Here is a 27,241-nt window from a genome sequence, read left to right as displayed (position 1 = left end):
AAAATGATAAATTTGCTCTAAGTATAAGTGTTTGATATACCACATTCACCCACATGAGTTATTTACCATTTGTTCCTGGTTATCCTGTAGCAGAATGATTATGTATACTCAAATTATTGAGAAGAACTTACTGTAAGTTTAATGGTATTGCAAATTCTGTTCACATATGTTGTTTTCCTAAGATGTTGCTCACACTACAGCTGCTTTATAAAAGGAGAGAGGTTGTTAATGATCCCTGTTTCGTTTAAAGAAAAGCTTCCTCATCCTCACGTCTTTGCTGAGATTCTCTAAAAAGAATAGAACTGGAGCCTGGTAGTAGTGAGTCCAAAATTTTAAACAGCATTTAAAACTATGAATACAAAGCTAAAGTAATCAAGACAATGGAGTATGAGATAGATCAGTGAGATAGAATTGAGAGACCAGAAATAAATCCATACATGTATGGTCAATTACTTTTCAACAAAGGTGCAAAGATTATTCAGAGAGGAAAGAATAGCCTTTTCAACTTCTGATTGAAGAGACTGGTAGTGCTGGAACAATTGGTTCCCTACATGAGAAAGAATTAAGTTGGGCACCCCTACCTCACACTGCACACAAAAATTAACTCAATATGGTAAAAGATCTAAATATAAGGGCTCAACTATAAAATTCCTAAAAGAACACATAGGAGTAAATCTTTATGTATTAAGGAATATGACATCAAAAAGCACAAGCAACAACAAAAATTAAATAGGATGGACTTCATTAACATTAAAAATTATGTGCTCCAAAGGGACCATCAAGAAAGTGGAAAGACAGTCCACAGAATGGAAGAAAATATTTGCAAATCATATGTCTGCAAGGGATGCATACCCAGAATTTGCAAGAACTCTTACAGCTCAACAGTAAAAAGACAGAAAATCCAATTTTAAAATGAGCAAAGAGTTTGAATAGCTATTTCTCCAAAGAAGACATACAAATGGCCAATAAGCACCTGAAAAGATGCATCACTAAGCATTAGGGAAATGCAAAAAAAAATAAAAATAAAAAACCAACACAGTGAGATTCACTTAGTACCCACTAGATGGCTGTAATCAAAAGACAAGTAATAACAAGTGTTGGTGAATTTATGGAGAAATTGGAACTCGAGTGCATTGGTAGTAGAATGTGAAATAGTGCGATGATTTGGAAAAGGAGTTTGGCAGTTTTTAAACAGTTAAACATAGTGTTACCAGGTGACCCAGCAATTAAACTCCTAAATATATATTCAGGAAAAATAAAAACATAATGTCTACATAAAAGCTGTACATGAATGTTCATAGCAGCATTACTCAATAGCCAAAATGTGAAAGCCTAATTGTCTATCATATAGTGAATGAACAAAATATAATGTATACATACAAGGGAGTATTATTCAGCCATAACAAATGAAGTATTGATACATACTACAACATGGATGAACCTTGAAAATGTAATGCTGAGTAAAGCCAGTCACAAAAGACCACATGTTACATGATTCTATTTATGTGAGATGTCCAGAATAGGCAAATCCATAGGGACGGAAAGGAGATGAGTGCTGCCCGGGCTGGGGTGGGGGGAGGGGCCACGGGGAGTGACTGCTGTTAGACGGAGGGTTTCTTTTTGGGGTAATGAAATGTTCTAAAAGTAGATTGTGGTGATGGTGACACAACTCTGTGAATGCACTAAAGACCGCTGAGCTCTATACTTCAAATAGGTAAGTTTATTAGTATGTGGTATATATCTCAAACCTTAAAAAAGTTATTAGTTGATATCTTAAAAAGTAGAAAATAAAACAAAAAGCCTCAGTGTAAGCAGTGAAATTATATTTACTTCTTAGCCAAATCCTTTAATAAATACTGATTCAGTGCCTCCTGTACATTAATTCAACAAACATCTGACTGCCTCCTTTGTGCTCAATGGGCTGCAGGGTCCCAGGCGGAGAGATGCCTGCACCCAGCTTTGCCTCTAGCTCTTTGCACTTCCAAGTTAGGTGGGGTGCCTGGGGCAGCAGCTGTCCCTGGGCCTGGCCTCGCTTGCTTTTCTCCTTGGAAGGTGTCAGGCTCCAGGGTATTTCAGTTGCTTTAGACAGCACAGAGCAAGGACCTTGACTATAGTTTCAGAGCCTTAAGCTTCACCTCGTGCTCCAAATCCAAGACAGAGCAGCTGAGAATGGGGCTGGCTGTGCCACCAATTGCTCCTCTCCCATTGTTAATCCCTTTCATTCTGCCGTCCACAAGCACTCCTCCCTGTACACTGCCCTGTTGCCCACTTGTGACACGACTGAACAAGTGGTTTGGGCTTTGAAAGGTGATTCTTAGAGACACCTCAAGTGACCCAGTCCCGGCTGCCAGGATGCTCTTGATGTTCCTTTCCAGGAGCAGCTAATTACACTTTCCAATCAAGCTCGGCGTTAAGAGGAGATAACTACCACTGGCTCCCCACGAGATCCTGGCCTCATTGCCAGGGTCACTGGGAGAGCGGCATTTTGTTGCTAAGTGCAGGCAGTGGGAAACCTCTAGTCCTTTTTGGCTCTTAAGAAGAGTTCATGCTCCGACACTTGAGTTATTAAATCCCTTTAAACCATGGAACAGCTGGCTTTGTGATGATTATACATATTATATACACTGTATTTCTGCTTTGTTCTGTCACTACCTGCTCAGGATGTTATCGTTTATTTAAACTTTCATCCATCTCTTTCACAAATCCTGGATTTTATGCTCCCCACCTCAGAAATGTGAGTCGCTTTACAGTCTTTAAGTACTCTTTTCAGAAAGCCTAGATTAAACTAATTCTAATTTCTCCCTCTCTCCAGATTGATGGATTATCAGTGTCCTAAAATGTCCATTACATTTACAGGAGAGCTTTCTAATGGCACGGAGAGGGAGAAGTCCAGCCGGGTTCCGAGAGATAGCATGCGTGTTAGGCCTCACCCTGCCATGACTGCCATGCCCGCCTCCAGCCCCACTGCTCTGCCCCTGAGCCCCGAGCAGGAGCACGGGACAGCCTCTTCTCCCTCCTGGCGCTCCCATGGCTGTCGGAAGGGGAGTAGCAGGAAATGGAGTCTGCCCCGGTCATGGGACTTTGGAAAGAAACAAAGCCTGATCTGACGAAGAGCAGGTTAATCCTGCTATTTCATTTCCCTTTCAGAAAGCATGGGGGCAGGATTGGGATGTGAAGTATTTGGTTTCACATCTGTTCCAGGAATGATCCTCGGCACAAATCCATTTTTCTTTTAAGCACCCTAACGCATCCCAGGGAGCTTCTCCCCTGTGCACCTCCCCGCCCCCACAGCTGATTTCATGGCCACAGAGCAGCTGACAGGCTCCCAGAAAGATCATCTTGTCATTGCCACAGGGGAAGGGAATCTCGGAGACTTGGAAGTCAGGATTTCTGGGGGTCAGCTGTGTCAGCTTTGTGCTCTGCTCTCCCTGAAAGGTTTAGATGAAAAGTCCATAGCGTACCAGCAGTGGTGTAATGAAAAGAGGACCCGATGTAAAAGTCACAGCTTTGCTAATATTTGTATGATCTTGGGCAAGTCAGCAAACCTCTCTGGGCTCCGGGCCCTCATCTGTAAAACTAGGTTAATGTTGCCCAAAGTGCATTCTGTGAAATACAAGTCTTCACAGTCAAATAAGATTGAGAAATGCTATTTACACTGTGCTGTTTCTTAAAGGGGCATCTGTTAGTCTAGTAAAGGCTCTGAGGAGTTTTTCAGTAAACACACTTGCATTTAACCTAGCATTTCTCACATGTATCTGACCTGGAACTGCTTTTCCAGTTATGCTGATGAACTATCTTGACGCTGTGAGAATTGAAGCTCAGCTTCAAAATGCTACAGATCTGAAACCTGTCGCATGCCACGTTTACCAACCTTAATTTAAAGTAACACTACGCTTTCAAATCTCATTCATGGGGAAAAACAATTTCATATGTGGCAAGGTGACCTCTAGTTTTAAAAACTGAACCTAAGAGCAATTACTCAGACCCACACAGGCTTGTAATGAGAGTTTTGAAAAGGTTTTCTGGAACTCACCTTTCAGGTGCTTAGTGCTCTTAGATGTGGCCTTTGGGGGTGTGGCAGGAATTTTCTCGATTAAATAATTATGCTCAGCACACTTATTAGGTGCACATAAGGAATAAACTGAATAAATCACAAGATTTTTCACCTCAATTCAGAGAACAAGCATATACACAAGGAAAAAGTTCAGATTTTTGAGTAAGAAAAAGAATGATTACCAATTCATATTTTGAGAAATGTTGGTATATTTTCGTTAAATATCTACTGAGAAGATGCAGAGAACAAGGAATTGAAGGCAGCAATGAAAATAAAACATAAAACAGGATCAGGGGTCAAATAAGAGATACATGAGGTAAAAACTGTGTAAACAGGATCAGGCTAAGATGGGACTTTCAGGACTTGAGAAAGTAGCAGTTCACCTGGCAATAAATATTGAGGATAAAATTGAGTTCTAAGATAACCTTAGCCAGACCATCTAACAGCTTAAAAAGTATGACTAATGATAAAACTTGTAAGGAATAAATAAGAATGGTTAGTTAGTCACTCAGTTTAGAGAAATATCTGCATAATGTGTCAGTCTTAAATGTTGAGTTTTGGGATAGTGTTTGTTGGCTCAGGGTCTCTCATGAGGTTGGAGTCAAGCTGTCAGCCGAGAGCTGTGATCTCACATGAAGGTGCAACTGGAAGATCCACCCAAGCTCACTCACATGATGTGGGCAGGCCTCGTTCCACGTGGGCCTCTCCAAAGGGCTGCTAGATAGACTGGAACTTTATGTTGGAGTCTTAACCTCAGAATATGCCTGTATTTGGAGATAGGCCTTTGAAGAAGTGAAGTTATTAAGTCAAAAGGGAGCTGTTAGGGTGGGTCCTCATTTAATCGGACTAGTGTCCTTATAAGAAGAGGACATTTGGACTCTCAGAGATGCCAGGGATGCTCTCACACAGAGGAAAGACCCTGTGAGGACACAAAGAGAAGGTGGCCATTGGCAAGCCAACGAGAGAGACCTCAGAAGGAACCAAACCTCCCAACACCTTGATCTTGGACATCAAGCCTCTTAAACTGTGAGAAAATAAATGTCTCTTGTTAAAGCCACCAGCTCATGGTACTTTGTTACACAGCCCCAGCAAACTGCTGCGCTGCCTCACAGCATGCGGCTGCCTTCCCTGGGCAAGCAGTGCCAGAGAGAGTGAGAAGGCCGAGGCAGAAGCCACAGTCTTTATACCTTAACCTTGGAAGTGATGTCCATGACTTTGCTGCATTCTCTGTGTTAGAAGTGAGTCAGTAAGTTCAGTCCACACTCGAGAGGTGGGGATTACACAAGGGCATGGATATCAGGAGGCAGGAATCACCATGGGCCATCTCAGAGGCAGCCTTCCACACTAGTTTAGTTCTGTTGTTAATAAACTAAAAATAAAAAGTTAGGAGGTGTACAAATTGGCAATTTTGACATGAGGAAGTAGATTCAACCTCATCAAATATACGGGCTCTCTGACTGATTTAATGTGTCGGCCATACTATCGTTCTGTGAAGCTGGGACTGTTACGACCAGGAAGATATAAAATGTTGATGTTTAGGACAAGGTTTTCTGTGTGTGAAAAGGAGCATTTTATGGACTAGACTACAGAGAAACAGTACAATGAATCCTTAAGTGTATGTCTTACATAGTGATTCTCAACCAGAGGTGCATACCAAGAGGGGATGAGTGAAAACAAGGGAGAGGAAGTATAGTCACTATTTTATGGGTGGAAAGTAAGAAGAAACAGCTTTCATTAAGTAAACTAGAGAAAGTAAAACTGAGCAACGTCTTCTTGGCTGATGGTCATACAAGGTTGAGAAGCTGCCCTAATTCTTTCATTGGTAATAGATGAAAAGAGGGATTCAGGATGCAAGCTTAGATGTGGACTGGCAATGAACCATAATGCCCAGAGAAATGACACATTTTAGAAAATGCAGTGAAGAGTCATAAAAACTGTTAGTGGGCTGTATGGGTTAGGTTGGAAGATACATGTAAAGTAACAGACAGACTCGGGAGCCTTTTGAGAACTAATAGGAAGAACTTGACAAGAGTAGGATGGGCCAGTTGAACCCCGGCTTTAGTTCAAAGGGTCCAGAGGACATCTGCTCTGTGGTGATGGCGAGCTGACATCTGACTCCTCATAAGAACACTGAGTTTCCAGGAGCTTCAGCCTCTAAAATTAGTCGCATTGTCAACTAGATTGTCTCACGGTTGTCTAACCATCAGAGTCCATGTGGCAAAGCTGTCAGTATTCCCAACCAAGGCCAAGCTTCTTTTCACCAACAGCCTTCTTTTCGGTCTCTTAAATGCTGCCAATATGAATTTAAACTCTTCCTTTACCTTTCAGAGCTCTCTAAGAGTTGTCACTTATAATAACATCTCCAAATATTGAGCTTCAATTAATTCGCTCCTGCTTCATTGGAACTGCCCCCACGGTGGCCCTTTGTGTTAAGACAGGAAGAAGCTGTTTCCTATTATCTCCTGGTTGAATGATAACAAGATGACAGACTGATTCTAGGGTCCATTTCATTTTCCTTACAAAACGCTGTGGAACTAGAGAGTGAGGTGGTGGGAGGATCTCACAAGATGACGCACACCAAAAAGGTGTCTGGAATTTGAATAATATTTCTGTGGATTACTAAAGAGTTCTCCTGATGTAGATATTTATGTTGGTATGGAACAGTTCGTAGCTAGATTGTTAAATAAAAAATGCCTACAAAAACCACTCCACTGTAGCCCATTTGTATAAAAAGGGGAGAAGGAATATATGTTTGTGAGGGCATAGACTGCTCTGAGAAGGGGACACATACACTCCAGTAATGAGTCTAGGGAAGAAGACACACTCTTAACTCTATACCCTTTTGTATTGCTTGTGTGTTTTTTTAAATTTGTGCTTTGATTACTTTTATTTATTTATTTATTTTAATCCTACCCAAGGATATTTTTCCATTGATTTTTTTTTTTTTTTTTTTTTTTTAGAGAGAGTGTAAGAGAGGGGGGAAAGACAGAGACAAACATCAATGTGAAAGAAACACATCATTGGTTGCCTCCTGCACGTGCCCTGACCAGGGCCCGGGCCTGGGAGAAGCCTGCAACCGAGGTACATGCCCTTGACTGGAATCGGACCCGGGACCCTTCAAAGTCCACAGGCCGATGCTCTATCCACTGAGCCAAACGGGCTAGGGCTTGGATTACTTTAAAAACAAAAAAACAAAAACAGAAATAGAAACAGTTTTTAAAGAGAAAGAAATTCAAGTTAAGCAGGAACAAGACAGGGATGCCCACTTCCACCACTCCTGTTCGATATAGTACTGGAAGTGCTAGCTAGCCATAGTGATCAGACAAGAAGGAGAAATAAAAGGCATCCAAATTGGAAAAGAAAAAGTAAAAATGTCATTATTCTCAGATGACATGATACTGTACATAGAAAACCCCAAAGACTCCATCAAAATACTACTGGATTTAATAAATGAATTCAGCAATGTAGCAGGATACAAAATTAACACTCAGAAATCTATGGCTTTTTTATACACCAACAATGAACTCACAGAAAGAGAAACTAAAATAACAATCCCATTTACCATTACACCAAAAAAATTAAGATACCTAGGAATAAACTTAACAAAGGAGGTAAAAGACCTGTACTCAGGAAAACTACAGGACATTGAAAAAAGAGATAGAGGAAGACGTAAACAAATGGAAGAACATACCGTGTTCATGGGTTGGTAGAACCAACATCATTAAAATGTCCATACTGCCGAAACCGGTTTGGCTCAGTGGATAGAGCGTCGGTCTGCGGACTGGAAGGTCCCAGGTTCGATTCCGGTCAAGGGCATGTACCTTGGTTGCGGGCACATCCCCCGGTGGTGGGGGGTGTGCAGGAGGCAGCTGGTCGATGTCTCTCTCTCATCGATGTTTCTAACTCTCTATCCCTCTCCCTTCCTCTCTGTGAAAAATCAATAAAATAAAAAAAATTTAAAAAAAAAAAATGTCCATACTACCCAAATTTATAGGTTCAATGCAATCCCCATTAAAATACCAACAGCATATTTCAAAGATCTCGAACAAACTCCAAAAATTCATCTGAAATAAAATTTAAAAAGACCCCGAATAGCCACAGCAATCTGAGAAAGAAGAAAAAGGTTGGAGGGATCACAATACCAGACATCAAGCTATATTACAAAGCTACGGTTCTCAAAACTGCCTCATACTGGCACGAGAACAGACATATAGACCAAAGGAACAGAACAGAGGACCCAGAAATAGATCCAAGCCATTATCTCAATTAATATTTGACAAAGGAGGCAAGAACATGCAGTGGAGTCAAGACAGTCTCTTCAATAAATGGTGTTGGGAAATTTGGTCAGATACATGCAAAAAAATGAACCTACATCACCAACTTACACCATTCACAAAAACAAACTCAAAATGGTTAAAGGACTTAAATGTAAGATGGGAAACCAGAAAAATCTTAGAAGACTCCATAGGCAGCAAAATATCAGACATAGGTCGTAGCAATATCTTTACCAATACAGCTTCTAGGGCAATGGAAACTAAGGAGAAAATAAACAAATGGGACTATATCAAAATAAAAAGCATCTGCACAGCAAAAGAAACCATCAGCAAAACGATAAGAAAGCCCACTGCTTGAGAGAACATATTTGCCAATGCTATTTCAGATAAGGGTTTAATCTCCAACATTTACAGGGAACTCATACAACTTAACAAAAGGAAAATAATCCAATCAAAAAACGGGCAAAGGACCTAAATAGACACTTTTCAAAAAAGGACATACAGAAGGACGAGAAACATAAGAAAACATGCTCAAAGTCATTAATCATCCAAGAGATGCAAATCAAAACAACAATGAGGTACCATCTCACACCTGTCAGAATGGCTGTCATCAACAAATCAATGACAATTGCTGGCGAGGATGTGGAGAAAAAGGAATCTTCGTGCACTGCTGGTGGGAATTCAGACTGGTGCAGCCACTGTGAGAAACAGTATGGAATTTCCTCAAAAAACTAAAAATGGAACTCCCATTTGGCCCAGTAATCCCACTTATAGGTATATATATCCCAAGAAACCAGAAACACCAATCAGAAAGGATATATGCACCCCTATGTTCATAGCAGCACAATTTACAATAGCTAAGATTTGGAAACAGCCTAAGTGCCCATCAGCAGATGAGTGGATTAGAAAACTGTGGTACATCTACACAATGGAATAGTACGATGCTATAAAAAAGAAGGAACTTTTACCATTTGCAACAGCATAGATGGAACTGGAGAGCATTATGCTAAGTGAAATAAGCCAGTCAGAGAAAGATAAATATCACATGATCTCACTCATATCTAATCTAATAATAGACAAATATGCAAATTGACCATACCTCCTACACACCCAGAAGCCACGCCCACAAGCCACGCCCACCATCCAATCAGAGCGAGTATGCAAATTAACCCAAACCAAGATGGCTACAGCCACAGAGAGCAAGGTTCCCTAGGTAACAGAGGAAGCCAAGCTTTCTGCCAGCTGTTGCAGGCCTAAGCCTCCACTCAAGCTACAAAGTTTCAATTATAGAAGGTAAACAAATTCAAACAAATGGCGGCAGAATGGAGCTTGAGAGAGCAGGCCAGGGTTGCCGCTGGCAACAGGGGAAGCAAAGCTTTCCGCACACCCTGGCCAGGCCCACCCGCTTAAGGCAACATAGTTTCAATTATAACCCCAACACAAATGGATTCGGGCCTCGGAGGGAGCCCCAGGCTTGGCTCTGCTCCAGGCTACAAAGTTTCAGTTGTAGAAGGAAAATAAATTCCAGATACCAGGGCCTCAGCTTGGGTTGCCAGAGGGCATGGCTGGCCTGCAAACCACCACAGGCCCCTCACTCAGGCCGCCCCACGCCCAAAGGGAACCCCACCCTGATCAGGGACACCCTTCAGGGCAAACCAGCTGGCCCCCACCCCTGTACCAGGCCTCTATCCTATCTAATAAAAGAGAACTATGCATATTGATCATCACTGCAACACACAATGTAGCTGCCCCCATGTGGTCAAAGATCCTGCCCCTATGTGGACACAAGATGGCCACCACAAGATGGCCAGCAGGAGAGGGCAGTTGGGAGGCACCCGGCCTGCAAGGGAGGGCAGTTGGGAGGCATCCTGCCTGCAAGGGAGGGCAGTTGAGAGGGACCAGGCTTGGAAGGGAGGGCAGTTGAGAGGGATCAGGCCTGCAAGGAAGGGCAGTTGGAGGTGATCAACCCTGCAGGAGAGGGCAGTTAGGGGTGACCAGGCCAGCAGAGGAGGGAAGTTGGGGGCAAACAGGCTGGCATGGGAGTGATTAGGGGGTGATCAGGCTGGCAGGCAGAAGCGGTTAGGGGCAATCAGGAAGGCAGGCAGGCAAGCACTTGGGAGCCAGCAGTCCTGGATTATTTGAGGGGTCCGAGATTGGAGAGGGTACAGGCTGGGCTGAGGGACAACCCCCCTCCGTGCACGAGTTTCGTGCACCGGGCCTCTAGTGTGGGATATAATGAACAACATAAACTGATGAACAAAAATAGATCCAGAGACAAGGTAGCACTGAACAGACCATCCAACCTCAGAGAGAAGGCAGGGGAGGGGGGCGGTTAGAGATCAACCAAAGGACTTGTATGCATGCATATTAGCATAACCAATGGACACAGGCACTGGGGCGTTGGGGGCTTGCCTTCGGGGGTAGGAGTGGCAGGGGGGGTGGTTAATGGGGAAAAGGGAGATATATGTAATACTTCAAACAATTTAAAAAAAAAATTAAAGTTACTATAAGCCTTTAAACACGTGCTCTATTCTCCCTACATGGTGATTTTTAAAAATTCTTTATTGTTTAAAGTATTACATATGTCTCCTTTTATCCCCATTGACCTCCCCCCAGCCACTCCCACCCCCCAGCACATGCCCTCACCCCCCTACTGTCTGTGTCCATTGGTTATGCTCATACTACATGGTGATTTGAGTTTTCCAACTCTCTTTTCTTTTTGTCATTGTAGTTTGGAAAATCGTGATGTAATAGCAGCGATGTGTTGAGTACCTGCTATTTCCTAGGTGGATTTTTTTCACTTACTCATCCCAATAATCACATGAGGAATGTTTCTTACCACCTCATTTCTTAGCTGAAACTTGTATATTCCTTCCCCTGGGACTTTTTAGAAAACAGAGAGGACAAAGTTCCAAGCTTAATTTTCTATGAAATGCCTGACTAGGAGTTTGCTTCACAGACCCGGTGGCCTTTCTCCTGAGGGTCCAGTGGGTCAGTTTGTTCTTTGGCTTTTTCCTTTCTGTGTTTTCTTTCTGTGGGCTAATTATTTTACTCATTTTCCGAACTTCAGCTTTCATCTTTATGCTAATGATTGGCATCTGAGTCTCCATTGGTGGTATCCAGAATGCATTTAGTTTTAGTAAAAATCCAAACTCAGACATCTAAGAAAAGAGGTGCATCTTTTGACTCACACGACGAGAGAGAATTAGGATGGATAAAAACTACATATGGTCAGTTCTTTCTTTCTCTCCATCACGCTCTGTTCTTTCTCTCCGTCTTTCTTTATCTCTCTTAATTTCTCTTCACAACTTCATTAATCTCCCTTTTTCCTTCTTTCTTTGGTTTCCATGTAGCAAGATCAGGTGGCGGGGTATAGTTTGAGCAGCTCCAGCTTTATTTTTTCCAGCTTAATGACCACAGAATAAGGAGAGCGTTTCTCTTTCTACATTAGAATATATAAATCTCAAGGAAGGGCTGTGATTGGCTTGGCTTGGGCAATGTGACCATCTCTTAAGACAATTGCTATGGCCAAGGGGATGGGGACTTTCATATTGTTTTGCAACCATTGCCACCATCCACCTCTAGAACTTCTTTTTTAAATCCTGCAAAAACGAAACTTGATACCGATTAAATACTAACTTCATTCTCCCTTCTCCACCTTCTGCAACCACCATTTTCCTTTCTATCTCTATGAAGTTGACTATTCTGGATATTGCATATAAGAGGACTCATACAGTATTTGTACTTTTTTGACTGGCTTATTTTATTTAGCATATGTCTTCAAGGTTCATCCAAGTTATAGCATATGTCAAAATTTTCTGAAAGGCTGAATAATACTTCTTTATATCTATAGACCACATTTTGTTTATTCATTCATCTGTTGATGGATACTTGAGTTGCTTCCACCTTTTGACTATTGTGAATAATGCTGCTGTGAACATGGTATACAAATATCTGTTCAAGTCTGCTTTCAGTTATTTTAGGTACATACCAAAAAGTAGAATTGCTGAATTGTACAGCAATTTTATGTTTAATTTTTTAGAGGTACCACCATACTGTTTTCCATAGTGACTGCCCATTTACACGCCTCCTGGCAGTGCACAAGGATTCTAATTCTCCCCATTGTCACCAACATTTACTATTTTCTTTTTCTTTTTTGATAGTAGCCATCCTAATGAGTGAGGTGGTCTTTTAAATTAAACCTTGGGGCCTGAGATAATATGAGTGCCATAGACAGAATTAGAGCACTGTGGATGAGTGGGACAGATAATACTGTTGGTATTTTAAAAGTCAAATTTGACATGATGGCTGAACATTAAACTCAGAAAAGTCTTCTCAAAAGCCTGGGAGAAGTTAGAGCCAGCTGCAGAGTTTAGCAGCCATCCTTATGGAGGTACCTGTCAAAGCCGCGAGTGGATAAAATCACTTAGGGAAAGAATGTAAGAAAGAACCGCAAATTGCAAAGGAGGAGGAGCCAAGGAGTACTCCAAGGAGAGTCTCAGAGACCCACAGAAGGGAGATCAAGAGGGCAGGGATGTGGAGGGGTGGAGGCAGGGGCGGGGTGGGCAGGGTCAAAAGAGGGTGGGGATGATCAATGAACTCAGATGCTAAGACAAATGATATTTTTTAATTGCCTGTGAATAAGGTTTTGTCAAGTTGAATCATTTTCATAGGAATACTACCCTGTAGAGTCCTTTGTAATTTTCAGAATGCTTAGTTGTCCCTTAAAACAACTCAGAAAAGTACACAAGTTATCATCATACCTTATAATAGACAAATATGCAAATTGACCGCACCTTCGCTACACCCAAGCCACGCCCGCCAACCACGCCCACCAGGAAACCGTTGCAGGGATGTTAGGGTGTGGCGGAGCCCAAGGCCCAGAAAGCCTCGGGCAGAGGCTTTCCCAGCCTTGGGCACCAGCAGGGAGCCTGCATGGATCACAGGCAACGACCAGGGGATCGGCTCCTGCGATCCTTAGCAGGGACACTGGGTGCGGCCCAGCCCAGGGCTTTCCCGGCCTTGGGCACCAGCGGGGAGCCTGCACAGATCGCAGGAAACCACTGGGGGTCGGCTCCTGCAATCGGTAGCAGGGATGCTGAGTGCGGCCGAGCCCAAGGCTGGGAAAGCCGCCCAAGGCTGGGAAAGCCGCCCAAGGCTTTCCCGGCCTTGGGCACCAGCGGGGAGCCTGCACGGATCGAAGGAAACCACTGGGGGTCGGCTCCTGCGATCCTTAGCAGGGATGTTGGGTGAGGCCGAGCCCAAGGCCACCGCCCGAGGCCAAGCCCCAACCCTGAAAGAAGGCAGAAGGCGGTGGCCACAGCCAAGGCCTGGGTCCCCGGTGCCAGCAGAAAACTGGTACAGGCAGCCAGGTGGATGAAGGTCTATTGCACGAATCTTTGTGCAAACGGGCTACTAGTTATTCCCATATTATATGAAGGAAGAAGCTCAGAGAGGTGGTAATTTTCCTGAGGTTACTGCTGGGTACCTCTCACTCCCCCAAGATGATCAGTCTGGGGGAAGCTGAAGGCAGAGTAGTTTAGAGGTGCCCAAGTCAGAGCCGCACGAGGTGTTGCCCGCTAGTGCCTGGGCAGCTTGCCATCCCTCGCACATGCGCTCTCATTCAGTACCTCCTGAAGCCGGGTCTACTGGCCACGCTCACCTGCCCATGAACTACTACGGAGTTAGACCAGTGGTCGGCAAACCGCGGCTCGCGAGCCACATGCGGCTCTTTGGCCCCTTGAGTGTGGCTCTTCCACAAAATACCACGTGCGGGCGCACACATGTGCGATTGAAACTTCGTGGCCCATGCGCAGAAGTCGGTTTTCGGCCTGGGCGAGTCTATTTTGAAGAAGTGGCATTAGAGCACTCAAGGGGCCAAAGAGCCGCATGTGGCTCGCGAACCGCGGTTTGCCAACCACTGGTCTAGGCTCCACAGCAGTGGTTTCTCAACTGTGGGTCGTGACCCAACAAAGGGTCATCAAATCAATGAGTGGGTCACATCCAGGCTTATGAGAGCTGGTAGTGCGTGTCTCTTCCTAATTCGGCCTTCCGTCCCTGCATGTTAGTTACGTGAAGTCGGCTGTGGTGGAAATCGGCCAACAACACAAAGTCGGCGGGGCTTTTGTTTGTCTTACCACAGAGAACCAGTTGTTACACATTTACTAGCATACCTCTAGTCATAACCATCACTTCTCTCCCCTGCCCCGGCCCCCTGCAATGGAACAGAATGAACTAGAAGAAAAATGCCAGGGTCCATCTATAATAAAAGGAAGAATTGTTTTATGAGACTTTTGATTAAGTCATAGATATTTATGTGTGTGTTCATATAAAATGTATTTTATACTATTCACTGCAGTAAAAAAAAAAAAAAGTGTGAAAGTAACTGGTCGAGGGGGTCCCTTCATTTACTTCCTCAAATAATTAAAAGTCTCTTCTTCTGATCTTTAGACAAAGAACTTCTCAAAAGCCAGGAAGAAGTTAGAGTATCCTTATGGGGGGCAAGCCTGCAACATGTTAAGTGGTCTGCCCTTGGGATACTAACTATATAACTGCAGCTACAAAAAGAAACACTTTTTACTGCGTGGCGTTTGAAAGTCCTTCAAATAGATTTATATTTTTGTATTCCATGATGTAATTTTATCATGCCCATCTTACTGAAATGAATTATATCCATTTTTCTTAGAAGAATTAGGCTTATTGTGTATAAGACTTGAGTTCTTCACAGTAGAATTCCTTAAAATAGTGTTTTATTGAAACTCAGACTTTGCAAGTAAAAAGTAAATCTCCCCCAGTACATGGTGTTAGCATGTGAGAGTTAAGCCAAGTGCCTATAACGTTCATTGGAAGTGAAGAGGGAGGGTCCCTGGGAGGGGCTGCGAGCTCCACGGTGCCACTGTGGCCGGCCAGCTCCCTGCTCCCTGCGGCTGCGTTTCAGACCGACTCAGGGGCTGCCTGGGCTCTGAGCAAACCCCTCGCAGCTGTGCCCGGCGCCTCCCTGTCACCCGGGCAGGGTTTCATGAAATGGATCTGCTGCTCCTGTGCCTGTGTTCATGCCTATGTACTGGAGCTGTGCCGGGAAGGTGCGGGGCCCGCAGGTTGGCCCTCACTCCCCAGCTGTCCCTTTCTCCCAGTGCCACTCAGGATATAAATAAGTTTATTCATTCAGGCTCTTTCTCATCAAACCAAAGTGTTGCCAGAGCATGCTCCCAGGGCCACTCTGATCAGTCGGAAAGACCTTAGGGGCAAATCTGAGAGGCACAATTTCTAAAAGTCTTTGCATGTCGGTCATTTTGTAAATTACGTTTTTAACTTTGTTTCTCTTCTTCACCTCAGATGTTGGAGGGAGAAAAATCATTTATATGTTCCTATTGTCTGAGGTCTGGGCCTTCTCTACCGGCCTGGCAGTCATGATGAATTCTGTCTTTTCTCAATGGGAAAAGCCACGATGCGGATGTTGAAATGCTGCATCCATTTCATTCAGACAGCTGGAGCGCAGCAGGAGCCCTGGCCTAGAGCGTGGGTTGCTGCTCATCTCACCAGGCCTTTTGCTGGTGGCAGATGCAGTTTGTATGTAGGTGGGAGTCTTTTGCTCCATAGGAAACACTGCTAATGGTCATCCCCACATCAGAGCATCTGATATTTACCCAGCAGCTCCCAAGTAAATATTTACATGGCAAAATGCTGGGAGCTCGCCCAGCCAGTGTGGCTCAGTGGCTGAGCCTTGACCTATGAACCAGGAGGTCACGGTTTGATTCCCAGCCAGGGCACATGCCCTGGTTTCGGGCTCGATCCCCAGTGTGGGGCGTGCAGGAGGCAGCCAATTGATGATTCTCTCTCATTATTGATGTTTCTGTCTCTCTCTCCCTCTCCCTTCCTCTCTAAAATCAATAAAAAATATATATTTGTTTAAATGGTGGGAGCTCAGGTCAGGTGAAGGTTTGTAAGATGTGGTCTCTGCACTTAAAAGAGTGTGCTGGGGGAATGAGTGATTCATGCAAGAGGGAGTGTCCCCTCACCCCAGAAACACGAAGGAAACAGTGGTTTTTCAGTGGGTTAGGGAAGCCTCTCCACCACTGCCCTCAGGGCCCATAGGCCTCAGGGGGAGCGTGCAACGTGAAGGTGCTGGTCCCTCGGCATTCTTCGTGTCTGGGTGCCTCTTGTAATGCACTTCACCTTGGCAAACGTCAATCACAGGGGTTAAAAATAGTTTCATTCACGGTGTCAAAGTAATGCAAGCCAGTTACTTTAACCTGGTGCTAATGGAAGAATGGCGGCTGGCAGAGAAACCGGGTGTGTTGGACTCTCTGATAGTTGCCAAACTAATATAATGTAGTTTACAGGAGCTTTAAAAGTTTCAAGAGTAATTCTCATGATATTTTATGTTCGTGTTACTCATTGACTTTAGAACTAATCTGATATGATGAACCTTCATTTAACGATAAGCACCAAGTGAGTGTATAAATAAACAGTATGATCCATAGACATTTGACCAAACAAAAAAGAATTTCCAGGCCAGGACATCAAAGCAGAAAAGAAGAAGGTGGGTTAATGTCAATGACTGGTTTTTCAAAGTCCTACCAGAGAGAGAGAGAGAGAGAGAGAGAGAGAGGAGAGAGAGAGAGAATGGTTATGAGCATGGCCACAGAAGCAGTGAGGGGGAAATTCCATCACATCATTGTCCTATGTGCCTTTCCTGCCCTTGTCCCAGCAGGGGGTCACCAGGCAGGAGTGGGACTGGCCGCTCTGGACCAGAATTATGCACCACGCACGTGAGGGGTAATAGGTAAATCCCAAGGAGGGAAGTCTAGTGGGAGACCCTTCGTGTATAGATGGGACCCCAAAGGGCTGTATTCTCCGTGTAGATGTCAACCAGAAATAATCCCTCCCCTCCACCCCCTTAGGCACTGAAAGAAAATTACCTGTCTTGAACTTGGTGCTGAGTGAGATCATATAGGGGACTCCCCCCTGATTCTTCATAAGTACAAGCTGGCGTCCATGTGAGCTTGGGCATGAATTCATATTTCCTAGCTGCCCTGAAAACCTTCAGGTTGAGAATTCAGTTTAAGGTGGTCCCCTAAGCTAGTAGTGGCTCCTGGCACCTAATAGAATCAAATGCTTATTTTTTCTGGAGGATCCTCCTTCAACTCAAAGCTCTAGTAATCCCTATAGGTAAAGCTCTAAGAACTGTGAGGTCATAGTTTGAAATTAAAAACAGCTCTGGCTGGTGTGGCTCAGTTGGTTGGAGCATCACCCTGTGCACTGGAAGGTCGGGGGTTCGATCCCCGGTTAGGACACATGCAAGGGGAAACCGATCGATGTATCTCTCTCACATCCATGTTTTTCTCTCTCTTCCTCTCCCCTTCTCCCTCTCTAAAATAATAATAATAATAAGCAAAAAAACAATAAGGAAACATGGCACCATAAGCAAAAGCCAGCAAAAATAACAGAACAGTATTAGACCTGCAAAAAAATAAGGTATTAAAATTAGCAGATATACAGTAAAAAAAAAAAAATGTTCTCATATATCTAGAGAATTTAAAAGGGAGGAAAAGTATGAATAAAATCAAGAGATTAAAATTATGATCAAGCTGCCCATCCAGTGTGGCTCAGTGGTTGAACATCAACCTATGAACCAGGAGGTCACTGGTTTGATTCCCAGTCAGGGCACATGCCCAGATTGCTGGCTCAGTCCCCAGTAGGGGGCATGCAGGAGCAATTGATCAATGATCCTCATCATTTATGTTTCTATCTCCCTCTCCCTTCCTCTCTGAAATAAATTTTAAATTATGACCAAGCAGATCTGAAAAAACCAAATAGCCTTTTTGGAATGAAAAAAACATAGTAATTACAGTTTAAAAGTCAATGGGTGAGTTTAACTGCAGATTGGACCCAGTTGAAGAGAGATTTAATATGCTTGAAGATATATTTAAAGAAGTTACCTGGAATGTAGCACAGAAAGAAAAAGTGATGGAAGAAAACAAGTGAGAAGTCTAATATCTAATTGGAGTTCTGGAAATAAACTGGACAGGGATATTTGAAGAGATAATGGCTAAAAAAATTTCCAAACTAATGAAAGATGCACAAATTGCAGTGAATCACAAGAAATCCACACCTAAGCCCTGGCCAGGTAGCTCAGTTGGTTAGAGCATCATCCCAGTACACCAAGCATGTCAAACTCACGGCCCACGGGTTGCATGCAGCCCAGCCAATATAACAGTATGTAAGAAACATTGTAATAAAAATTTCATAACTTAGTTTTTACAATATCCTGTTATACATAATTATTAATAACGAACTATGACGTTCGCTAGTGACTGGTTACTATAATCGTGTTGCATTCATTTCCCTTACGTGCCTTATGCGCAGGCGCACCATTTCTCTCCACTAATACCAGCAGCGAATATTTTAGCAGCCGATTGCCACGTCATTAGTCTTGGACTAACTTGTTTGGTGTGCGCAACAGGAAATATTTCACTTTCGGAGAACAAGAAAAATAGGTTTATTTGTGTTATGCTTATTAATTAGTGCAGTTATTCAATGTCTGATAAGTTAATGTTCAAGAAAAAAATATTAAAATGTTCTATTATTTTCTGTTAACGATTTTTTATTTTAGTCCTTTGTATTCAGCATGTCTCTATTGAAATAAACCTACGTTTCTATGAAAATTGAAGTTTTTGTTTTTTTGCGGCCCACAGAAACTTAAACCTTGTTTATTTGGCTTGTGTTAGTCTTTGAGTTTGACATGCTTGCAGTACACTAAGGTTTTCAGGTTTTATCTCTAGTCAGGGCACATATAAGAAGCAACCAATGAATGTATAAATAAGTGGAACGACAAATCTCTCTTTTCCTCCTTCCCTCCCCTTTCTCTCGCAAATCAATTTTTAAAAAAAGAAATCCACACCTAGACACATCATACTGAAACTTTAGAATACAAACGACAAGGATGTTAAAAGCAGCCAGAGTGCAAAGAAGGCTTACCCAAGGACTGCCGATTTGTTTGACAGCATACTCGCAACACCAACAGGGGAATCAAAATACATTGTAATGTTGCCACTGATGAAAGACAATAATTACCAAACCAAAAGTATGCTTTAAGCAAAAATATCTTTCAAGAATGAGGGTGAAATAAAGACATTTTTCGACACATAAAACCCCCAAGTTAATTGGTCACTAGTACACCTTCACAAAAGGAAAGATTCTAAAGAAGATGTTTCCAACAGAGGAAGGTGATACCAGAAAAGGGTCTGAGAGGCCAGGAAGAATTATGAGCGAAGAATGTGTAAAAATATGGGCAAATACAAAAATAACCAATAAAGTGATGATAATGTTCTTGTGAGGTTTAAAAGGCGGTGTGTGTGTGGCAGGTGGGCGGGGAGGGGAAGGGGGGCGGAGATAAAGATAATCAATACCAGTATCATGTAAATCAAGGGGGAGAGTATGATCAGAGTTAAAGTAGTCTAACTTTTAAAGTTGTCTAACTTGGTTTTATACAATGAGGAGGTTAAAGATATTATTAATTTCAGCTTTACATAGTCAATATATACAAATGCAGAAATGAATCAAGTAACTACTAAAGTATAGAAATATAAAACTTCCAAAATAGTACAGAGAAATTGGATGAGGAAAAAAATTCGTAAGGAGGAAAAGGAAACACAGAAAGAGTGGAACAAATAGCTTAGTAATTACAAACATGTGAGTGGACTAAATGTTTCGGGTAAAGTCAGAGACTGCGCCCTAGCTGGTTTGGCTCAGTGGATAGAGCATAGGCCTACAGACCAAAGAGTCCCAGGTTCGATTCTGGTCAAGGGCACCTACCTTGGTTGCAGGCTCCTCCCAGGCCCAGGCCCTCGTCAGAGCATGTGCAGGAGGCAACCAATCAATGTGTTTCTCTCACACTGATGTTTCTCTCTGTCTTTCCCTCTCTCTTCCACTCTCCCTAAAAATCAATGGAAAAATATCCTCGAATGAAGATTAACCAAAAAAAAAAAAAAAAAAGCTGACACTCTATCCACTGAGTCAAACCAGGCAGGGCAGTGTTAATATTTTTTTTTAACCATTTTCTAAAAAGATCTCTTGTTAAGTGTGTATATCTAAATGCATTCTAATTTTTATCTCTGAGTAGGACTTTACTTATAAATTAAAAAGTAATAGCCTGACCGGTTTGGCTCAGTAGATAGAGCGTCAGCCTGCAGACTGAAGGGTCCCAGGTTCGATTCCAGTCAAGGGCATGTACCTGGTTGCAGACACATCCCCAGTAGGGGGTGTGCAGGAGGCAGTTGATCGATGTCTCTCTCTCATCGATGTTTCTAACTCTCTATCCCTCTCCTTTCCTCTCTGTAAAAAAAAATAAAAATATAAAAAAATAAATAAAATAAAAAGTATTTTTTAAATAAAAATTTAAAATAATAAAACAACCTTTAATAAAAAAAATACATAGAGTGTGGAGACACAGGTCATGAACAAGGTGAACGTGTTTGTAATACATAGAATCAAGAAAGAGAAAAAACGACAAAAGAAAAAAGTAGACAAAGTGGACATCATAAAAATTTTTAAATGTTGTCCTTCAAAGGACACTGTGAAGAAAGTGAAATGGCAACCCACAGAATGGGAGAGAGGATTTGGAAATCATGTACATGATAAAGTTCTTGTATCTAGATTATATAAGGTAGTTCTATAACTCAGTAATAAAAAAGACAACTCAGTTTTTTTAAATGGGCAAAGGATCTGAACAGATTCCCCCAAAGAAGATATACAGTGCCAATAAGCATATGAAAAGATTCTGAACATCATTAGCCACGGGGGAAATGCAAATCAAGACTACAGCAGGATACACTTCACATCCACCAGCATGGCTATAACAAAAAGACAGACACTAGCAAGGACTGGTGAGGATGTGGAGAAATCGGAGCCTTCATACACTGCTGATGGGCCTGTACAATGTGCAGCTACTTTGGAAAACAGTTTGGCAGTTTCTCACCATCAAACGCAGAGTTGCTTTACAGCCCAGCAATTCCACTCTTAAGTATGTACCCAACAAAAATGAAAACGGATGTCTCAACAAAAATTTGTACATGAGTGTTTATAGCAGCATTATTAATAATAGCCAAGAGGTAGAAGCAACCCAAATGCCCATCAGCTGATGGGTGAATAAATAAGATGTCATATGTACACACAATGGAATATTATTCAGCCATAACAAAGGAATAGAGTATGATACATGCTACAACGTGGATGACCCTTGAACACATTGATAAGTGAAAGAAGCCAGATGCAAAGAACCGCATACTGTGTGATTCCACTTTATATGAAATGTCCAAAATGGGCCAATCTACAGAGACAGAAAGTAGATTAGTGATTGCCTAGGGCTGGGGATGAGATGCATGGGCTGAGGGCTAAGAGGTATAGAGCTTCATTTTCTTTCAATTAATATGTTTGAGAATTGCTGTGGTGATGATGCACAACTCTGAACGGATATACTAAAAGCCACTGAATTTTACACATTAAATGGTGAATTCTATGTTATGTGAATTATATCTCAAGTTGTTTTTTAAAAAAATCAAAAAACAACACCTCAGTAGAAAAATAAGCAAAAGGCTTATCCAGGTATTTCATAGAAGAGAAAACATTTATGCGCAATAGATACTTGGAATGAAGCTCAACCTCATTCCTAATCAGGGAAATGCTAATTAAAACCACAGTAGGATACCATTGTATAGTCATTTGATTTACAAAAGTTTTAAACTCCAGGAATACCCTGGAGAAGTGGGGGAAGCCCACCCTCTCTCCCCGCACCAGGGGAAGGAATTGGTACAACCCCATCCTATATAATAATCCTATATAATAAAAGGCTAATATGCAAATAGACCAAACAGCAGAACAACCAAACAACTGGTCGCTATGATGTGCGCTGACCACCAGGGGCGTGCACAGAACATGGCGGGCAGCAGACAGCAGAGCACAGAACATGGCAGGAGTCGGCCATGGAAGGATGGTGGAACAGTTGAGTGGGGGCATCAGACCAAGGCGGGGCACCGGTCCCTGTCATCCAGGAAAGCCTCTAGTGGTTACTGGAAATTCTTTGCTCCCGTGCACCGCAGTCCCGCCCAGCGCTCGCACCTGCTGCTGGTGCTGACCCCTCTCACACCCGCTGCCGGCACCTGGCGTCAGTCCCGATTGCTTGGCGCCATCAGTGGGTGTGAGTGGCAGCTTCGGCCTTGATTGCCCCTGAGGGCTTCTCTACCCCCCTCCCCCAGGGGTGATCAGGGCAGCAGCTGCCACACACACCCGCTGATGGGGCCGGGCCCAATCACTCTGTGCTGTCAGTGGGTGCGAGCAGGGCCGGCGCCCGTCAGCACATGGGAGCGGCGGTGACAGGAGCAGGGCTTCCAGCAGACGGGGAGGGGGGGGGAGAGTCAGGGAGGGCAGTGGCAGGAGGGGCCAAGACCCACCCCTGTGCCCACCGCAGCCTCGCGGCCCACAGTTCCTTTCAAGGTGCACGAATTCATGCACTGGGCCCCTAGTTAGAAAATAATACAACATTATTTTGAAAGAGTTGAAGATTCAAGTACTTATGACCTGGCGATTCTACTCCTAAGTACATTCCTGAAGGCATTCTTCAGTTGTGTGCTGAGATCACATTAAGAATAGTCACAGCAGCAATATAAAATTCAAAACCACATAAAGCAAAGCAATGGGATATTTAGGGATATAAGTATATATAGTAAATAAACCTGTTTTTTAAAAGGAGACAAGGGCATGAAAACACAAAATCCAAGATCGTGGGAATGGGAAGGAACTGGGAGAGTCACAAGGGATTGGGGGGAAGGTGATGTTTCTTAAACTGGGTGGTGGGGTGGAGTGTTTGGTGGGGATGGGGCCAGGGGTACGGGGCAGAGTGTTACCTGACAGCCCAACATAGAGGGAAGATTGGACAAAGTCAGAGCGGTTTTTCCGTGCATTTCAATATTGAATGTTAATAATGCTGGCCGCGAGTTTCTAGAAAAGGTTAACATATTTAGCATCTTCTATTTAAGAAGCAAGGGGATAATACCCAGGGAAAATAGAAAGAAGTAAAGAACTACGAAAAGCAGCAGCAGCAGAACAGGAGTGTTTTAGAAAGGTTTCCAATGAAAGTTCAAGTGAAAAGTTTTCTACTTCATTTACTTGGGGCCCCACCTTGGTTATTCTGCGGTGATATTAACTAAACCAGCCATCGCTCTCTGCGGTCACTCAGTGGTTGATTTTCTCTCTTCAGATCCTGCTCCCTCTAAGAGATGAGCCACGAGCGCGCGGAGGAAGGACCTGCCCACTGCTCCTCCGCTCCTGGGTGCGCCTGGGGTGCAGCATCCACCAGCGCGGCAGGGGTCCATAGTATTTTTTGCTGCCTCAGTCCCCAAAGCCTTCCAGCAGAAGTGGCAGTAGTTGGCTGCCAACCAGCCAATCCAGACTTTTACTGAGAGGACAGGAAAACACATCAGCTGGATTCGGATGGAACTTGGCAGTGGGGACATTCAGCGGATGTGTTATCCACCCCGTCAGAGCACACGTGTATCTTCCCCCCCTTTACCCCTCCCCCAACCTGCTTAGGTATCTCTGTCCCTTTCCTGCTGCCACACAGAGATGATATAAAAGAGGCTCTTTGGCTATTTGCATTTTGCTTCCTCTTCTTTTCCAGATTGCAGTATTAAGCTTTACTTCCTACAACATTATCCACCAGAGTTGTCCTTCCCTTTTCAGAGTGTTGGGGGAGAAGCGGGAAGCTTCCGGCTGAGGTTTCCCGGAGAGGAGGAAAGTCAGTGTGCCGCTGGCCACACGGGCCCCGGCAAAGGCACCCTTTGGCATTACTGATTTCTAAAATTAATAAAGTAATTCTATTTTTATTTTCTTTTTTTCCATTGACTAATTTCCCATCAATCAGTATTCACCCACGAGACTAAAATGGTGGGATCACCTTCTCATTTTGTGTCATTGCTGGGCAATTTTTCAAACTTCATTTTTAGAAATGTGAGCGATAAAGAGGTGTTTTACTCTTACACTTGGTTTCAGCAGGCGGTGGGGCCAGGCTGCTCCCCGAGGGCGGCTCCTGCCCCTGGGAGGCCGGTCTGTGCCGATGTCTCCATGATCAGACCAGGGCACACAGGTCCTCCGCTGGCATGCCAGCGTGAGTCCAAGGGCGTACCGTTCCCCAGACAACCCGTTTACAGTGCGCAGGCCTGGTGGCCTCCTACCCGCCTGTCCTCTGCACTCGCTCCCTCCTCTCTCCAGGTCCTCTCTCTGGCTTCTGCTGGAGAAAAGGTGCCAGGCCACCAAAGGATTGACTTAGCTGCCGAGGGAGGTGTTGGGTGAGAACCCAGCGCCTGGGGTGTCTCCAACATGTGCTGTAGACTCAGCATTGAAACCCCCGAAGAAAAGGACACCCGAAGAAGCAGGGAGGAAAGGAACTTGGGTGCCTTTCATAATGAAGGGGAACCAAGGCTTGGACACATTGAAGCACTTTGCCTGCCTGTAAAGGATGCGGTCTGTCAGTTGCAAGAGAAAAGAGAGACTGTTCCAGATGTTCCTGGGACTTCTGGTTGGTACGTAGTCTGAGGGCCATCTTAGCTGTTTGCTGATTGGTTGTCAGTGGTTTGGAGACAGATGAGGATGCCTTCATAGACCCCGGCTGGTGCTTAGAATTGGGAAATCAGGTGTTTGGGAAACTCACCATATGGGTCTTGTGAGAAAGGACAAGAGGGTGTGAGCTCAGTAAAAGAGCTTTTGGAACCACGAGAGTGCTTGGAATTGCCCTAGATCCGTGGTTGGCAAACTGCGGCTCGAGAGCCACATGCGGCTCTTTGGCCCCTTGAGTGCGGCTCTTCCACAAAATACCACAGCCTGGGCGAGTCTATTTTGAAGAAGTGGCGTTAGAAGAAGTTTAAGTTTAAAAAATTTGGCTCTCAAAGGAAATTTCAATCGTTGTACTGTTGATATTTGGCTCTGTTGACTAATGAGTTTGCCGACCACTGCCCTAGGTGACTAATCAGAATTGAATCTCGAGCTAATTTCTTCCTGCACTCACAGTGCTGATCAGGTGTGGACCAGACTCCCTTCAGTTAGGCAGGTGCACTCAGGCCATTTTTACTGGTTCTAGTCCTCTCTTGGTTCGTAGTCTGAGGGCCACCTTAGCTGTTTGCTAACTTGGTTGTGAATTGAGTTGGGAGACAAATTAGATAGAATTCCTTCATAGTCCCCTGCTGGTGTTGGGAAATCAGGTGTAGTGGTAAACCAGACAGATCACATGATCCCCCTCCAACAGCAGTGTCATTTCCAGTGTCCCTCCTCCCCCTCCCCCAAAACAAGCGTATATTTTGCAGATGGACAGACAATGGCTCAGACTTCTGTAGTGCCTGTAAGTGGCGTGCACGGGGGAGGTTGGACGCCAGGCCCCTGCCCGTATTCGTATCTGCTGATTAAGATCAGAGCAGAGCTCCAACAGAAAAGGAACATTTGGAATCCCAGTGTGTTCTGCTTTCTTTGGAATACTTCAGGAAACACATCTCATTGCCTTGGTGCGTTAGGATGAACCACAGCCCAATGCTTTAGTGACGTCCTGTGGGGTTGGATAATAAGGAAAGTTTATTGTAGGACCACAGAGATTATTTCCCTCTTATTTAAGCCTCAAGTAAGGACCAACAATGTCAGGAATAATACACTGCGTCTCAAAATGTAGTTTTTAGGCCGCATGGACCGTGCCCCAGGCCTAAAGACATCTCTGGAGTTGCAGCCTGAAATTGTACGTTTTAAATAAACACTGGGGTCATTCTCACACCCACTGAAGTTTGAGAAGGACAGCCATAGGTGAGTAGACTGACAGTTGGGATAGCAATGGCTACGGCCAAAGGGCTGGGCACGTTATACCCCCTCTAGCTCCACTGGCTCCCGTGGGTAAGGATCACAGTCCACCTGCCAGGGTTGTAGGCAGGGACACGGGGGGTGGGGAGGTGCTAAGTACAGTGGGCGTAAATGAAGCCACATGGAATGAGGGCTGGGAGAGAAGCCCTTAGCATTGGCCGGGCATGGACAACGCAGGGAAAAGGCCCTGCTGTGCACACTCAGGAGCTCAACCTGGGAGAACTCCAGAAGGAGCAAGTGCACACCCACCAACATCGTCCACACCCTTCGACCTGAGAAATGTAGCCTAGGATAGACGGATTTCACCAGTGGCAAAGCGATTCCACAGGACCGTGTGCCTCACTCCTGCACAAGGCTGCTTCGGGTGGACATCGGTAGCAGGACGGACTCTGCGCGGCCTGGGGTCTGTGGCCCACGGAGAGCTCCTGAGCTGCGCTTTTCTGGTCCCCTCCCACCCCCAAGCCCCTGCCTGGCAAGAGGCCCCTGGTCTGAGAAGGGGCTCCTGCTGAGCTCTTCCTAGGCTTCCTCTGATGGCAGAAGTGGCCGCTTATTCCCAGGCCATTTGCCACAGGCAGTGTCTCTAACTCTCCATTGATGTGGACGGTGAGAAGAGATTTTCAAAACGGATGACGTTGGTCACTTACAGCGAATGTACAAATGAACACATTTCCATATGCAAGTCCACCTCCAAGTGCTTTTGCCCACAGTTAAATGGAGGCCAAATTCATACAGTGTACTTTCTGCAAGTCTGAGCCACTTCCTCTGTGTGTCTGAGAATAATACGCACTGAAGAAAACGGAACCCAAGAGTGCGGTCTTCTCAGACGGCGGAAGGCGGCGCCGTGAGCCACGTCCAGGCTGATCACGCTAAGCAATGTATTCGATCAACATTTGCGATTCTCTGCCCCGGATTCCTGGTACCTCTGATTAGCAGGTATGGACAGGAAATTAAGAAAATGGTAACTAAGGACATTTATCGAATCAGACTTACACCTTAGAATAAGGCTTTTACTGTTCTAAAA

General features: G+C 44.2%; 1 protein-coding gene across 5 annotated transcripts in view; it reads left to right on the top strand.

The window, feature by feature from the left end:
- TTLL5 (tubulin tyrosine ligase like 5) overlaps nt 1-24,209 on the top strand; it is a 249,166-nt gene extending 224,957 nt beyond the window's left edge. For all 5 annotated transcript variants that reach the window (XM_028141345.2, XM_054715891.1, XM_054715892.1 and 2 more), the window contains one exon: nt 23,585-24,209. Coding sequence is in view for 1 of the 5 variants with exons in the window: in XM_054715891.1 (XP_054571866.1) it covers nt 23,585-23,607 (23 nt within the window). In the remaining 4 variants the exon portion in view is untranslated. The remainder of the gene's footprint in view (nt 1-23,584) is intronic.
- The last annotated feature ends 3,032 nt before the right edge of the window (nt 24,210-27,241 follow it).

Source organism: Eptesicus fuscus, chromosome 5, assembly GCF_027574615.1.
Source record: "Eptesicus fuscus isolate TK198812 chromosome 5, DD_ASM_mEF_20220401, whole genome shotgun sequence".
Lineage (NCBI taxonomy): Eukaryota > Metazoa > Chordata > Mammalia > Chiroptera > Vespertilionidae > Eptesicus > Eptesicus fuscus.
Note: the sequence above shows the minus strand (reverse complement) of the source record. Positions and strands in the feature narration are given on the sequence as shown.